This window comes from Falco cherrug, chromosome 3 (genome assembly GCF_023634085.1).
Source record: "Falco cherrug isolate bFalChe1 chromosome 3, bFalChe1.pri, whole genome shotgun sequence".
In the NCBI taxonomy this organism is placed as follows: Eukaryota; Metazoa; Chordata; class Aves; order Falconiformes; family Falconidae; genus Falco; species Falco cherrug.
Window position 1 is genome coordinate 120,381,395 of NC_073699.1, and position 15,158 is coordinate 120,396,552.

Here is a 15,158-nt window from a genome sequence, read left to right on the forward strand (position 1 = left end):
AAGAATACCATACTGCATCTGTTACGTGCTTTTATGATGCTTGAATTTTACAAGTGCTGAACTTGTCTGTCCTTTCTAGGTTTTATTCTTCTGGGACAGAAAGAAATAAAACTATGATACTTTGTCCCACAGTAGTAAGAATCAGTTTCTTCAAACAGTTGTCCTTCGGAAGTATTTTTCTTCCTGTTTTCTTCCTTGTCACAGATGCGCTGCTGTTGTATTTTTCTTGTACCTGTCTCACTGAGAGAAATGGCAAAGTGTTTTACTGTTGCCATATTATGCACATAATTACTCCAGATTTATTTTGGTGGTATTTGTTTTGTTAAAGTTTTTTCTGTCAGAACAACTGATAAGAAAGCTGTGTTTTATTCTTGGTATCTCTTAAATGCAACTTTAGCATGACTGCTTGCAATGTGCTAATGCATAGATGGAGCCTGTAGCTTATTTTTCCCTTTCTTTAGCCAAGAAGACCGGAAAGGTGATCATTATCGGTTCTGGAGTCTCTGGTTTGGCAGCAGCTCGCCAGTTGCAGAGTTTTGGAATGGATGTCACAGTTCTGGAAGCCAGGGTATGGGTTTCTGTGCTCTCTTACTTCTACGCGGAAACTTCTCCAGTAACCACATTCAGTACTAGGATGAGGCTGGGTATCCCAGCAGCATGCCCAGGATGGGTAAGCGTGTGTGTAGTTACAGCCAGCTGGGATGTATTGCTGCGTACGAAACCTGTTCTTACTCTGTGTTCGCCAGTGCTTTCTCAGGGGTGGACAGGTAAAGTCAGGTGCTAGTGCCGTATGCTTGCACCGGTAACAGGCTGTAATCTTCTTCCTTTCATTAACTGGAGCTGGTTTTTCACTGGAAAGCAGAATGGAAGTCTGTGTTTCAAGAACTTGCCCATTAAATAGAATCGTTTCGAATTGCTATACATCAGGCAGGATATTTTTCTTGCATCTTTTCCATCTACATTAATGCCTTCCTTGTTTATTACTGCCTGCTTCACAGAGGCTTTAAAGTTATACAGAGCTATATTTTGTAGTGCGTGAACTAGCTGATTCCAGTAATAGTGTTCTTTTATATTCATTTGTAAGTGGAATTTCCTTCTTTTTAAAGTCAAAGGGTTTTTTTATATAATCTAATCAATAATCAATTGAGAATAGCTCATTTTCTCACATTTAAAATACACATGTTAAATACATATTTAAAATACATTAAATATGTATTTTGATATACATTTGAAATAATGTGTTTTACATTTATTTTATTTATTTACATATTATTCAATATAGATACCATATATGTATTTACATATTTATTTTTTGTGTGATACACATTTAAAATAAATCCATTCACCAGTTAAATTGGAATTTATGTTTTATTTCCTGACTTCAGTTTCCTTTGTATATTTACTTCTGACATTTTTCTAGCACAGATTAAAATAATCTTCTTAAGATTTTATTAGAGAAACGTTTCAGGCTCTTAATTTTGAGACCTGATGCTCTTGTTGCTGGGGAGCCAGAGCTGCTGTCTCTGTGCTCCACAGGTTCCATACAACTAGAGCGAAAGAGAGTGCAGCAGACTTAATTGTTCAGTCATTTTTCTCTAGGCTGCTGCATCTGTTCTTGAAAGTCTGTATTTATTTGTATTTTTATTTTTTTAGGCTGTCTGGTGTTTTCTTGCATTATGATTTCAGTGATTCAGGTGATAGTTTCTTTGCATCCACTCATTTTCTGTAACCTTTAGACAGTTTACAATCTTCTGAATTGCTGATTTAATTACTAAAAATAAAACTTTAAATTTTTGTATGGATTGGTAGCTGTTTGGGATCTTTGCCCAATTGTAATTGATACTTATCTCCAATATCACCCTGCTAGCTAGACTGAGAATAGGGAAAGGTGTCTTTTCTTTTCCTCGTTACATTTAAAATGGTAGGAAAATTAATGTTATCCTTAAGTCCGTAGTGTGGGTCAAGAACCAAAAGCTTTTTTTCCTGCTTCTAAGTTGGGCAGTTGATTTGTAGTTATCTTCTTGATTGATAGCTGGCTTTTCTGTGGAGAATAGATATAAATAATGGGTTGATGGTTTTTCTAACACTAAAATTTAGTTTTCTCAAGCATGGCTGTGGCATTTCCTATGTATCTATTGGATTTTGTGGTAGGAAGTGGAAGGGATTTAGTATGTAACAATCTATCCAGGGACAATGAAGGATTCATTTTAAAATTGTAGTAAATTCTACTGTAGATACAGTTAAATGTGTCCAAATTAGGTCAGGCATCTTTTTTCTTTCCTTGTTTCTTTTTTTAAAAATGCAGCTTAAACATTTTGTTCCTTAACTTAGGCAAATTAATTGAGATCAGGTGTTCCTTTGCTGAGGCTCTTAAGTGAGTTATATTGCTGAATGTTAAGGGAGTTTAATATATTGTGCTTTTAAAAGGACCGAGTAGGAGGAAGAGTTGCTACCTTTCGCAAAGGGAACTACGTGGCTGATCTAGGAGCAATGGTGGTAACTGGACTTGGTGAGTTTTTCCCAAATAAAAAGCAGCGGGGAAGAAAATTGTGGGACAAATGTTACAAATCTGAAACCCGATGCTATTTCCTTTCATGACCAAAATAATTGTATATTTTTAACTGTTAAAAAATAACACGTTCTAGTTCAGCCTCTTTGGCTGAATCTTCTGAACAGATGGCAGCCCGCACTAAAAGCTGGGATTTTTGTTGGTGCCTGAGCTCTCGTTGGTCACTGAAGTCACACAGGCGTCTTGTCATGCCATCAGACTGTTGTAGATCCATTCTTCTTTGCTTGTGCTGGGTGGAATTCTTTGGTCTTTCCTTGGCACGCTGTCCTTTCGTGTGTCTGTTCCTTTGCCCGGTTCCTTTAAGGTGGTATCTGAACCGGGTTCACCACACTTGCTGAGCAAGCCTTCCTAAAGCTGCTTTACCCAGCTGCCAGTGGCTTCCCAGCTCAGGTCTGTGAACTCAGTTTCTTGGTAACTCTTGTAGTTGTTCCCTTGGATCTTCCAAAGTACAACCTGAAATTGAACATGGAGCAGTAGGAATGTAGTGAGGGGATTAGATTACTAGCTAAGAGCAAGGTAAACAAGAGCAAATAAATAGCAAAGTTATGGGATGGGAGAGACCCCAAAGAGATGGAATATGTTTTTTCATTTACGTGGGGAAAAAAGGGAGAAAGGGGGATGAAGTGCAGAGCCAAAGATAAAGCTGAAGTCGGGATTTAAACCCCAAAAGTCCTTTCTCTAAGTGACTTCAAAAATAGTTGTAAAAATAATGGCAAACAAGCCATGTTTCTTCCTCTTTAATGCTGGTTTATGGGATGGCATCAGTTACTGATACTGATTACTCTGTTAAGAAGAAGTGTGTGTCTTTTCCTTCCCTCTGCTGTACCTACAGAGAGGCTTTGATGTGTAGTGGTTCTGGTTGCTTAAAGTTAATGCTTTCTGCCTTTCTTGTGTTTCTACATGGAATCTCCTAGATTGTTTTCTAATCTGTTTAGTTACATGTCTTCCAGGTACAGTTGGTGTACATGGTTTGTCTTCATAAGTTGTATTCACTAATTCACTTGCCTGAGTTCCACTAAGTTTTTAGGGACTGAATTCTTCAGGTTCCATGTCACCACACTTTCAAAAGCTCCTGAAGTTACTGTGCAGCTCTGGGAGCTTTCCTTGGCTTTTTAAACACTCTGCTTGCAAATGTTTTGAAGTTGTATTTATAGATATAAACTCTCAATCATACTAAGGTTGCTGCCACCTTAGGACTCTGCTTTTACAATCAGCCCTTTTTACATACTATCCTTTAAGTGTTGGTGGGCAGGTGTGGTGGGTTTTTTTCCCCATGACCTTGTTGCAAGGATGGCTGTGAAGAGTAGACCTTTGGCAGTGTTACACTGCTTTAGTGGAATGCATTCACTGGAGTTGGTGTGTTTAGTCTTTGAAATAGCTTTAGCTGTGGAATTTTTATTTAAATGCTGACAAATTTTGCAGAAGTTCTTTGTTAACTATACAAAATATTTTCCAGGAGGAAATCCCATGGCTGTGGTCAGCAAACAAGTGAATATGGAATTGGCTAAGATCAAACAAAAATGCCCACTTTATGAAGCAAATGGACAAGCTGTAAGTCTGATACTGTTTTCATCAACCTTTTAATCTCAGGTGTATTTGTTACCATGCTGTTACTAGCAGGAGATAGCTTCCAGGAAGAGGGACAAGGAGAAATGAAAGCATGTGTCCATTTTTAGGCAGTGTAGTAATATCCTAGCATATCTGCGTGTATTCTTCTAAAACCTGTTCTTTCTGTGTGAGTTTTTAACTTAATATGTTCTTAACTTTAACTTAATTTGTTCTTCCCAAATTTATTACTGTTTTTCCTTACAGTTGTCTGTCTTCTCTTTGAAACAACTGACTGCTGTGCTGGCACTCTAGCTTTTGTTGTTGTTGCTGCTACTCCTTTTATAAGCTCATTCTGGCTATTCATCTGCTGCTTTTTGAAGAACTGACTAACCAATTCCAGCTGGTTGAATGCATTCAATAGTTCAGCAATAATATTCTAGAGCTGGGATTCACAAACCTAATTAGCTTTATTTCTACTGTAGTGTCAAGGAACTCTGTTAGAGAGAGAACATAGTTTAGTGGCAGATCATAGTTTACTGCTGAATCTCACACGTGCATTGACTGGAAGTGTTCCTGCATCCTGAATGTTAAAACATGGTACCAAGAGTAACTTCTAAAAGAAGACAGATGAGGATACTGGGCTTCTTGTTAGAGGCCTGTAAAAGTGATCCTTGGCACAAACCTGCTGTAACCTGGCACCCGCAGCTTTTCTTAACTGTATGCAAGTGCAGGGTGCTATAATAAACTCAGGGAGAACTACAAAGACATTGTAGACTGTTCTAGCAGTCAGTCTGCTCTCATGTTGTGAAGCCAGTCTCGCATGCAACATGTTTGCCTCTGCACTGCTGTGATTCTCTTAGAAAGGTAGTTCCATTACAGAGCCATCAGATAGGGAAATTACTTTAATGATGCAGTATGTTTCCAGGGAGATGCTACCTGCAGAATAGTATGCAAGAGTAGTGGAAGAATCCACAGCTTACTATAGGCGGTTGGAAAAGTTGGCTTTTTACATTTATGTGTACCTAGAGATGAAGTGTGATTTTTTTATTAATTGTGAAACTCAGTGTTTCAGTCTGGGCAGATGTCAGACAGGAAGGATCTACAGAGCTAGAAGATGATAACCATTGGGATCAGAATAAGTGGCCAGCTGCAAAGTGGTAGAGGGAATCCTAATAGAGCAGTGAGATGCTGATATAACTTCCCAGTCAACACAGGGTATACTTGGAGCTAGGGGTGAATAACAGTTGGCAAAGAGCCATATATATGATGTAAGAGATAGGCTTAGCACTGTTAACAGCACCACTCAAGCTATTGAATACCATCATTCTGGAAGTATCTTGCAGTGCTTCCTCCGTCATCCTAGGAAAGTTGCATTATAGTTCTTATTCACACCGAAAACACCAAAAGATAAGTTGCTGTCTGTCTACTTCATGGAGCCATGCTAAGCCTTCTAAAGCCCTGTGATTGTGTAGAGCCATCCTACCATCAGAGTGGTCTTTTGTCCCTTTGGCAAACTTGTGGAGCTTTGATGAACATGCCTTCCAGTAAGGCGATCTTTGTGTGCCCATAAATTGGTTTACTTTCCTTGTGCAACACAGGTTGGTTGTCACTGTGATTTGCCAGCTGCTCTTGTAGCTCTTTGGCCTGACATCCTGGCAAAGCGACTTTGTGTCGTGCAAACCTTGGTGTCTGACTGTTTGAGAGAGTGAAGGGTACTACATTTCTTTTTACAAAGGCCATTCAGGTACTTTTTTGCTATACTCTTGAAGTGCTGCTCTAGTTTAGGGTATGTGATACTTTGGTTTTTCTGAGCACTGGTCTAAGAATTTATTTGTACTCTGCCTTTCTCATTTCTCTGATTTGGGAAAAAGTAGCATTTTGAGTTTGTTATAAGGTGTCGTGAATTTAGACGGCACTAGAGAAGGTAACCTGTGTCATTGCTCTGGTTTCTTTTAAAATTTTCTCTGTGCTGCTCATGTCTTGTCACTGGGGCTTTGAGTTTGGTGCCTGTATTTATTCTCTTATTTATGAATAGGCTATTAAGAAGGACGTTTGTTCTTTTGACTCTTAGGTTCCAAAAGAGAAAGATGAAATGGTGGAGCAAGAATTTAACCGTCTGCTGGAAGCCACATCCTATCTCAGTCATCAGCTGGATTTTAACGTTCTCAATAATAAGCCTGTCTCCCTAGGTCAGGCTCTGGAGGTTGTCATACAGTAAGTGACTTTACTCTTCGTGATAGACTTTCCTATTTTGTGGAGGATTTTCCAAAAGATACCTGAAACAATTGTGATGCTCTTAGAGTGAGCATTAGCTACTTAACACAGCTGTTTGGTCTCTGCTGAGTTGTTTGTGTATGTTTCTTGGTTTTTGAAGCAAAATATGCCAAAGATGGTTAAAAGAGCAAACATCTTTTCCTGAAAGCTTCCTGAAAGTCACTACTACAGTAACTGATAGTGGATAATTGACTTAATATGAATTGGTGGACATACAGCAGACCGCTTATATTACAAATGCCATTAGCTTTCAAGTAACATACCTTTTAATAATAGTAGGTAACTTCAGACTCATGTTTTAGCTAGTCAAGTATGCCTCATTTACAGAAACTTGTATTAATTTTCCAATTGCCATACAAGCATTTACTAAAATATCCCTTGATGTGCTTATATTGCATTACACAAATTGGATTGTGGTAATGAGTTTTTTCAATAATGTGAGGATTTTATGCTGAACTGACTCTCACTTCTCACCTTTTCCAGGTTGCAGGAGAAGCATGTGAAGGATGAGCAGATTGAACACTGGAAAAAAATTGTGAAAACACAGGAGGAATTGAAAGACCTTCTTAACAAGGTCAGGTGATGACGTTTAGAACAAGAGGATAGCATTGTGTTCCTCAGAAAGGCAAAAAATACAAAAACTTCCATGGAAAAATATCAGAAAGCTGCCATTGATGCTGTTCTTAAACATATCTGTTCATTTAAGACCTGCCTAGAACCACTGTTGTGGCAAAGGAGTCTCTGTTTTTGAGGAGCACATACCTGGCTCTGCAGGAGACTGTAGCACAAATACAGGAAAAGGGGGAGGACAGACATGATATGTTGTGTCATAGCTTCCTTTAGACACGTTGACAATGAGTGAGGCTTTTGGGGGGTTATTTTAAAATGTTTACCTTCTTTACCACAAATCTAATTTGTAGTGTAGAAACAGTATTTTAGGCCTACTTACAGTGTTTTTCGTTGTGGTAGATGACACATTCTCCATGGAAGTTTCTCAGACTAAAAATGTCCTAAAAATAGGATGACTCCCATGTCCTAAATTATTTGTAGTGTATTTTATAAGAAATCTGATGTTGAGTTTAAGCCACGTTCTTCTGGGGCTGGTGGCATTTATCATGGTTTCTTGCGTATAAGTAACACCTACCAAAACCAGGAAATCTTTTTGGTATAATGGCATACCTTGAGATGAGTACGCATTTTACACAGAATCACAGACTGATCAGGGTTGGAAGGGACCTCTGGAGATCATCTAGCCCAACCCCCTGCTAGAGCAGGCTGCATAGTTGGCGTCCAGGCAATTTTTTAGTATCTCCACAACCTCTCTGAGCAGCCTGTTCCAGTGCTCCGCCACCCTCACGGTGAAGATGTTTTTCTTTATATTCAGATGGAACTTCTCGTGTTTCAGTTTGTGCCCGTTGCTACTTGCCCTGTCGCTGGACACTACAGAAAAGAGCCTGAACCCGTCCACTCAACACTCACCCTTAAGACATTAGTATGCATTTATAGAGTCCTCTCTCTGTCTTCTCCAGGCTAAACAGGCCCAGCTCTCTCAGCGTTTCCTCATGTGGGAGATGCTTCCATCCCCTAATCATCTTTGTAGCGCTCTGCTGGACCCTCTCCAGCAGTTCCCTGTCTCTCTTGAACTGGGGAGCCCAGCACTGGACACAGCAGTGCAGATGCAGCCTCACCAGGGCAGAGTAGAGGGGAAAGGCCCCCTCCCTGGACCTGCTGGCCACGTTCCTCCTCATGCCCCCCTGGATACCATTGGCTGTCTTGGCCACCAGGGCACACTGCTGGCCCATGGGCAACTTTCTGCCCACCAGAGCTCCCAGGCCCTTCCCCGCAGAGCTGCCCCCCAGCAGGTCAGCCCAGCCCGTGCTGGTGCCGTCCCTCCCCAGGGGCAGGACCCTACATGTGCCTCTGTTGAACCTCAGCAGGTCCCTCTGCTCAGCTCTTCTGACCTCTGCCCAGGTCTCGCTGAATGGCAGCGCAGCCTTCAGGTGTACCAGCCGCTCCTCCCAGTTTGCATCATCAGCAAACTTGCTGAGGGCACGCTCTGCCCCCTCATCCAGGGCACTCAGGAATAAGTTGAACAGGACTGGACCCAGCACTGACCCCTGGGGAACACCACGAGCTACAGGCCTCCAGCCAGGCTCTGTGCCCTTGGCCACAACCCTCTGAGCTCTGCCATTCAGGCAGTCCTTAATCCACCTCACAGCCTGCTCCTCTAACCCACGCTTCCTGAGTGCATGTATGAGGATGTTAGGGGAGACAGCATCAAAAACCTTGCTGAGGTCTAGGTAGACAATGGCCACCACTCTCCCCTCATCTACCCAGGCAATCATTCCATCATCGAAGGCTATTAGCTTGGTCAGGCGTGATTTACCCTGGTGAATCCATGTTGCCTACTCCTGATAACCTTCTTTTCCTCACATGCTTAGAGATGACCTCCAGGATGAGCTGTTCCTTCACCTTGCAGGGGTGGAGGTGAGGCTGACCTGCCTGTAGTTTCCTGGGTCTTCCTCCTTGCTATTTTTGAAGACTGGAGTGACACTGGCTTCCCTTCAGTCCTCAAGCATCTCTCCTCCACGACCTTTCAGAGATGGAGAGTGGCTTAGCAATAACATCTGCCAGCTTCCTCAGCACTGGGGGGTGCATCCCATCAGGGCCCATGGATTTGTGGGTGTCGGGTTTGCTTAAGTGATTTCTAGCCCCATCCTCCTCAACCAAGAGAAAGTCTTCCTTTCTCCAGACTTCCTCTCCTGCCTCTAGGGTCTGAGATTCCTGAGGGCTGGCCTTGGCAGTAAAGGCTGAAGCAAAGGAGGCATTCAGTAACTGCCTTCTCTGTATCCTTCTTCACCAGGCACCCACCTCACTCAGCGGTGGGCCCACATCTTCCATCGTTTCATCCTTCTGCTACTGATGTACTTGAAGAAGCCCGTCTTGTCCTCGATCTCCCTTCCTAGATTTAATTCTTAAACGTAGTAACTTGCACAAAATGTGCTTTCCCTCATACTTCTTTTTTTCTTTTCTTTCTCCCTTTTCCTACTCCACCTGAAAAAGATGGTGAATTTAAAAGAGAAGATTAAAGAACTTCATCAACAATATAAGGAAGCATCAGAAGTGAAGCCACCTCGGGATATTACGGCAGAGTTCCTTGTGAAAAGCAAACACAGAGATCTGACTGCACTTTGCAAGGTAAAGGACATACATACAGGACTTAATTTTTTAAGTCAGTGGTTTCTGAGGACTTCAGCAGCCAGATAAAATTAGTCGATTTAAATTGGCTCAGTCCAATCCCACACTCTCAAGAGAGTGTCATTGATGGTAACTCTGGGTTTAATGCTGATAACAGGGCTGCATTAAGTACCTTTAGGTACCTGTCCTTGATGGCTCATGATGGAGAGTATTAATGTGTTGAAGGCTTAATTTTAGGTAACAGTCTGTGCTGGCTCGTGTCAGACAGCATTTAGTGTTTTGAAGGCTAAATTTTAGGTCAGAGTTGGTCTTTATAGTACTGCTGGGTCTCACAATAGTCGGGAAATAAAATTAGGTTTGAAGAGAGATGCTCTTTCTCTAAGATATGAAAGGTGGTTGCTCTTTATCTAAGATATGAAAGGTGGTTTCCTGAGTGAAAGACTTCTTTCTATCCAAAGGTTATAATTTACAGAGCTCTATTTTGACAAGCAAGAGTTAGTCCCCACCCCTGTGTGTACCTAGATGTAGATATAGGCCTTACAAATGAAACCTTTAAAAACTGTGCTTTCTATGATAATGAGAGACACCTTGCTAACCCAAGGTAGAACCAAGGATTGTTTTTCAGCTGCTATTTCAACAGAAGATAGGTACCTTTATTTGGAAGCTCAATGTGTTCGTGTATACTTAAGTAGTAGCTTTTCTCTTTTGTCAACAATGAACAGCTTTGTGCTCTTGTCACTATTTTTGGACGCTCCGAATTATTCTGCCTGGAAAGCTAATGTCTGTTGCTTTCATTTTTAAAGTAAGTTTTCAATGCTTTTTAAAATAAGTAAAAAAAAAAACAACCCACCTCTGAAAGAAGCTTGAATTGGATTATGTCTTTGCCTTTTGCATGACTGCTGCTGCTTTGGATGTCTCTTATGTTCGATACTAGCTGTAGTCTTTTAAGAGAGAAGGAAGAATAGAAGTGAGATTTTGTGGAATATGAAAAATCTCCCAGTACCATAGGAATGCTTAAAATACCAGGACTATAACAGACCTTCATGTTCCTCAGATCTGAGTGTTTAAATTCCTGAAATATTAGCATACTAATCTTTTCTGCAGTGTGGCACAGACTTCTGTATATTTGAACGGCGGAAGGGCAAATTATGCTGGATCAACTGTTGAAAAAATAACGAACTTGATTTAAATTCCACTAAAACTATTAATCTTCCACCAATTTCTCTGGAGATTCGGTCTAGTGTGCTGCTACATGATGTCTTTTAAGTCCTTTTTTAAATAAACTGATTTTAATCTTAGTTTTTAATCTTATAAGGAGTATGATGATTTGGCTGAAACACAAGGAAAGCTGGAAGAGAAGTTACAAGAACTTGAAGCCAATCCACCAAGGTAAAGATACGAACTATAAAAATAAATACTCAGGAAAACAGTTTTACTGTTTTTCACTGAGTTTCAAAAATGCTGTGATATGCTTTCTTTCAATTATGGTAGTTCAAGGGGTTAGGAAGGTACCAACATGAAGTTTGAGCTCCCTTGGATTTAGAAATCATCCTCATTTTTAGAGGTGACTTGGACAAACAAGGTGGTTCTTGGCTAGGATGCCTTTCAGTAGAAATCCTTACTGCAACCAGTGCCTGATCTTAGGAAGGCTTTGAGATTTGAAATCCCCGTCAATGACAGCATACTAATCCCACATATTTTGGCAGAATATTATTATTTTGTGCTCTGTGTATTATACTAGCTTTTTAGTCATCTTCATTATAAATGCCATTTAAGCCATTATTTATGTAACTTATTTCTAAAGTTAAGTTTCTAGCTTCACTTAGAATATTTTACGTGAACTCTGCTTTTAAAATGTGAATTTGTTGGGTTTTGATATTCAGCTTTCATGAAGGAGGTCTGAATGTTTGAAACAGAATCTGCTTGTGTTCTTTTTTAAGTTTTTTTGATTCTCCACTAAAGAGGGAGGGACTCAAACAAAAATGGTTGTGAACAAATTTTCAAAAGCAATGCATGTGCTACATCCTGCTCTGGCAAACTAAATGTTGTCTTACTTTGGCTTTTTGGGTTTTTTTTCTAGTGATGTTTATCTGTCATCAAGAGACAGGCAAATACTCGACTGGCATTTTGCAAACCTAGAATTTGCTAATGCTACACCCCTATCTACGCTGTCACTGAAGCACTGGGACCAGGTAGCTAAGTACTGTATTCATTCAGCAACACGCTAAAAGCTTAAGCTGTGTTTATTTCATCCTCATGGAAGCTTCTCTGTGTTAACAGTTTCTAAACACTTAAGTGCTATCTGTTTTTATGTAGATGCTGAGCTCTTACATGATTGTTATTTGCTGATGAAATTCCAGACAGCTTTTTGTTAGTGCCAAAATGATCTCTATTAATACTGCCTGCTGAAAGTTCCTATACTTACTGCTTGACTAATAAACAGAGAGGGTTTCAAATTCATTCAACTCACTCTTGGAAAAAAGTTTTTGAAAAAATTTTGCCACTTTGTAGAGTTGCTGGTTATTTTCTGTTGAATCGTGTGATTTTATTATAAATACATGATTTTGTGCATCTTCATTTTAGGATGATGACTTCGAATTCACAGGCAGTCACTTGACTGTGAGGAATGGGTATTCCTGTGTGCCTGTAGCCTTGGCAGAAGGGTTGGATATTAAATTAAACACAGCAGTTCGACAGGTTCGCTATACAGCATCAGGTAAATGAAATCACCTCCTCTGGAAAACTGCTCTGAGGGAGTATGATCACAGAAATTAGATTTCAGTGCTTCTGGAAGCAGATGTGAATATTGATCCCATAAAAACCCTCCCGTTATGCATTTTGGGTTAGATAAACAGACACATATCTTATTGTGATTAATTGTGTAGGATGCTTTTGCCTGCTGGCCTATTAAATGGTTGTTTTTCTCTCCCCTTTCCAGGCTGTGAAGTGATAGCTGTAAACACCCGATCTACTAGCCAGACTTTCATTTACAAATGTGATGCTGTGCTGTGCACTCTTCCCTTGGGCGTATTGAAACAGCAGCCTCCAGCGGTACAGTTCGTGCCGCCTCTTCCCGAGTGGAAAACTTCTGCAGTGCAGCGTATGGGGTTTGGCAACCTTAACAAGGTGACTTGGTCATTGCGGGAGCGGCAGCGGACCAGGGGTTGCCATAGGTAGAATCTGAAACGCGGATGGGATGTGTGGTGGATGAGGGGAAGAATGGGCGGTTTTTTCCCACTGCCGTTTTGCTGGATTTTGATGCTGAAAATCATCTGAAGAACTGTAAGGACCTCTGTTTCCCACACAGTTCTTCAGTAGTTAAATTTCAGAAGTAGGTTGACTCGGTACGTCTGCTGTAGCATGTCAACCAGCGCGTTTGTAAATAGGAGAGCATACTAACCTGTGGAAGGCAGTAGAGCTATACACCTTTATGTGTTAGGTATATGGAGTGTATAGTCATCACATTTTCCTTTCTTGACCTTTCCAGTGCTAAGCAATGAGTCTGATTGTCTTGGGTTTTATTTTTTCTGTGTGCTCTTCCTAAATCTGGATGCTTTTTGGTTTTTGTTTCTAGGTTGTGTTGTGTTTTGATCGTGTCTTCTGGGATCCAAGTGTCAATTTGTTTGGTCATGTTGGTAGCACTACTGCAAGCAGAGGAGAACTTTTCTTGTTTTGGAACCTGTACAAAGGTAGCTGTGGTGCATGTCTACTTTTGCCAGTGTCTTGTTTGTGTAGTTTCAGATCCTAGAAAAGAGCACTTTATTTATTTAACTTCTATGCTGATGTTAATTGTACTAAATTAGATTGTTTGGAAGGTATTGAGTTCCTTCATGTAGCACAGATGACTTAAATCCCAGTGGGAACTCCTATGTGAAGCAAGTGATGCCTTCACTAAAGAAAACCTTTTCTCTCTTCTGCATGCTGTACTTCCTAATGTGTGTATTTACTTTTTAATATATCGATTCCCTTGATAATTCTAAGTAGTACCATAGCATATGTTAAATCATTTTACTTTTGGTAATTCAATATGATGGTAGAAGATCTAGGACTACTTTTTGTTGGGTTTGTTTAGTTTTTTAACCTCGTGACTCAGCTGAAGATCCATGCCTATTCGAGTCCAACTTGTCTGATTAAAATGTTCAACTTCAAAAATTCAGTTGTTTCTTCTCTCTCCTTCACCACTATCCCCAGCACCAATTCTGTTGGCCTTGGTAGCAGGAGAGGCAGCAGGGATCATGGAAAATATCAGTGATGATGTCATTGTGGGACGGTGCCTCGCCATCCTCAAAGGCATATTTGGTAGCAGCGCTGTGCCACAGGTCAGTACAGACAATGTATTTGGGTAACTGCTCTGGATTTCAGAACATACTACAATTCTCATAACCTGACTGCAGTGTGGAGCTGTTTGGTACATGTAACCACCTTTTGTTTGTTCAGGGTTTTCTGGGAGGAAGGGTTGTTTGTGGGTTTGGGTTTGGAGGCAGGGGGGTGAGGGGTTGTTTTTTGGGGGGGAGGAGTGTTCAGATTTTGGGGGTTTTATTGTTTTTTGTTTGGGTTTTTTTGTTCTATTTCATTTTTTTGCAAGATTATTTTACACAAAGTAAGACTCTTTGTGTGTCAAGTACTTCAGTTAATTTTCTACCTTTTACATTTCTGGGATTACAGCAGAGCTATCTATGGCTAGTGACAGGGAGTGCTTAGATACTCCCTGGCACGTTTTGCACCTTCCCTAAAGTACAGTAAAGCTCTTGACCAGTGAACTCCACAAAGAAACTGGTTTGGCTGGAAAATAACTGAAGCATGGAGGAAGGGAGTAAAGGCAGCCTTTCACCTGGATCACTTCCCTGTGCAGCTAGCCAGTGGTTGTTTAGGCACAATAAGTGTAAATGGAATGGTTAGTGAAGGAGTTTTGAAAATACTTAAATATTACTTTAAAAAAAAAAGAAAGCTTGTGTACTTAGGACATCAATTTGGAAAGTCTTACAGCTGTTCAACATACAGTGTGTGTGACTTAGTTGAATACTTAACCTCTTCTAACTGGTAGTTAGTGGAAGCAGTTTTTACAAGTGGCACTGGATGTAGATTACTAGGTCTCCTCCACTGGGATTTCTATTATAGTGAAGTGACAGAAAAAGTACACAGTAACTTTAATAGACCGGTTTTCTCTGAACATTTGGCCAGGCGGAAATTGGACTGTTTCCTTCCTTGGTATTTCACATGAGGAATAGAATCAATTTGTTGTCTTTATCCTAGAATAGTTGTAGAGCTCTTTGTGAATGTGGCTTTATCATCCCCGGTATTTTACTGCTTTCTATATGATAGACAAATCCTCACAGCTGACTGTAAGCATGGGTTTTAAGATAATGCGTGGGCCTTACATTTTGGAAATGCTTAATCAGTTGAATTTTATGTCTCAAACTGGAGAACACAAGAGGAGAAAACCCCAGCCTTGCCTTTCTGATAAATCCACAGCTCCTTCTCTGAACTCTCAAAGGAGCTTTGAGACTCTTGTGGCTACTGGTGCTGTAGAAACCGCGCAGCATGCAGAAATCACTCCACGGTGAACCAA

General features: G+C 40.6%; 1 protein-coding gene across 2 annotated transcripts in view; it reads left to right on the forward strand.

The window, feature by feature from the left end:
• KDM1A (lysine demethylase 1A) overlaps window positions 1-15,158 on the forward strand; it is a 37,645-nt gene that overhangs the window by 16,518 nt on the left and 5,969 nt on the right. For both annotated transcript variants that reach the window (XM_055703638.1, XM_055703639.1), the window contains 12 exons: window positions 462-568; window positions 2,428-2,509; window positions 4,026-4,120; window positions 6,189-6,331; window positions 6,875-6,965; window positions 9,455-9,589; window positions 10,905-10,978; window positions 11,670-11,781; window positions 12,173-12,305; window positions 12,528-12,715; window positions 13,164-13,278; window positions 13,781-13,908. In XM_055703638.1, the coding sequence (XP_055559613.1) occupies window positions 462-568; window positions 2,428-2,509; window positions 4,026-4,120; window positions 6,189-6,331; window positions 6,875-6,965; window positions 9,455-9,589; window positions 10,905-10,978; window positions 11,670-11,781; window positions 12,173-12,305; window positions 12,528-12,715; window positions 13,164-13,278; window positions 13,781-13,908 (1,403 nt within the window). The remainder of the gene's footprint in view (window positions 1-461; window positions 569-2,427; window positions 2,510-4,025; window positions 4,121-6,188; window positions 6,332-6,874; window positions 6,966-9,454; window positions 9,590-10,904; window positions 10,979-11,669; window positions 11,782-12,172; window positions 12,306-12,527; window positions 12,716-13,163; window positions 13,279-13,780; window positions 13,909-15,158) is intronic.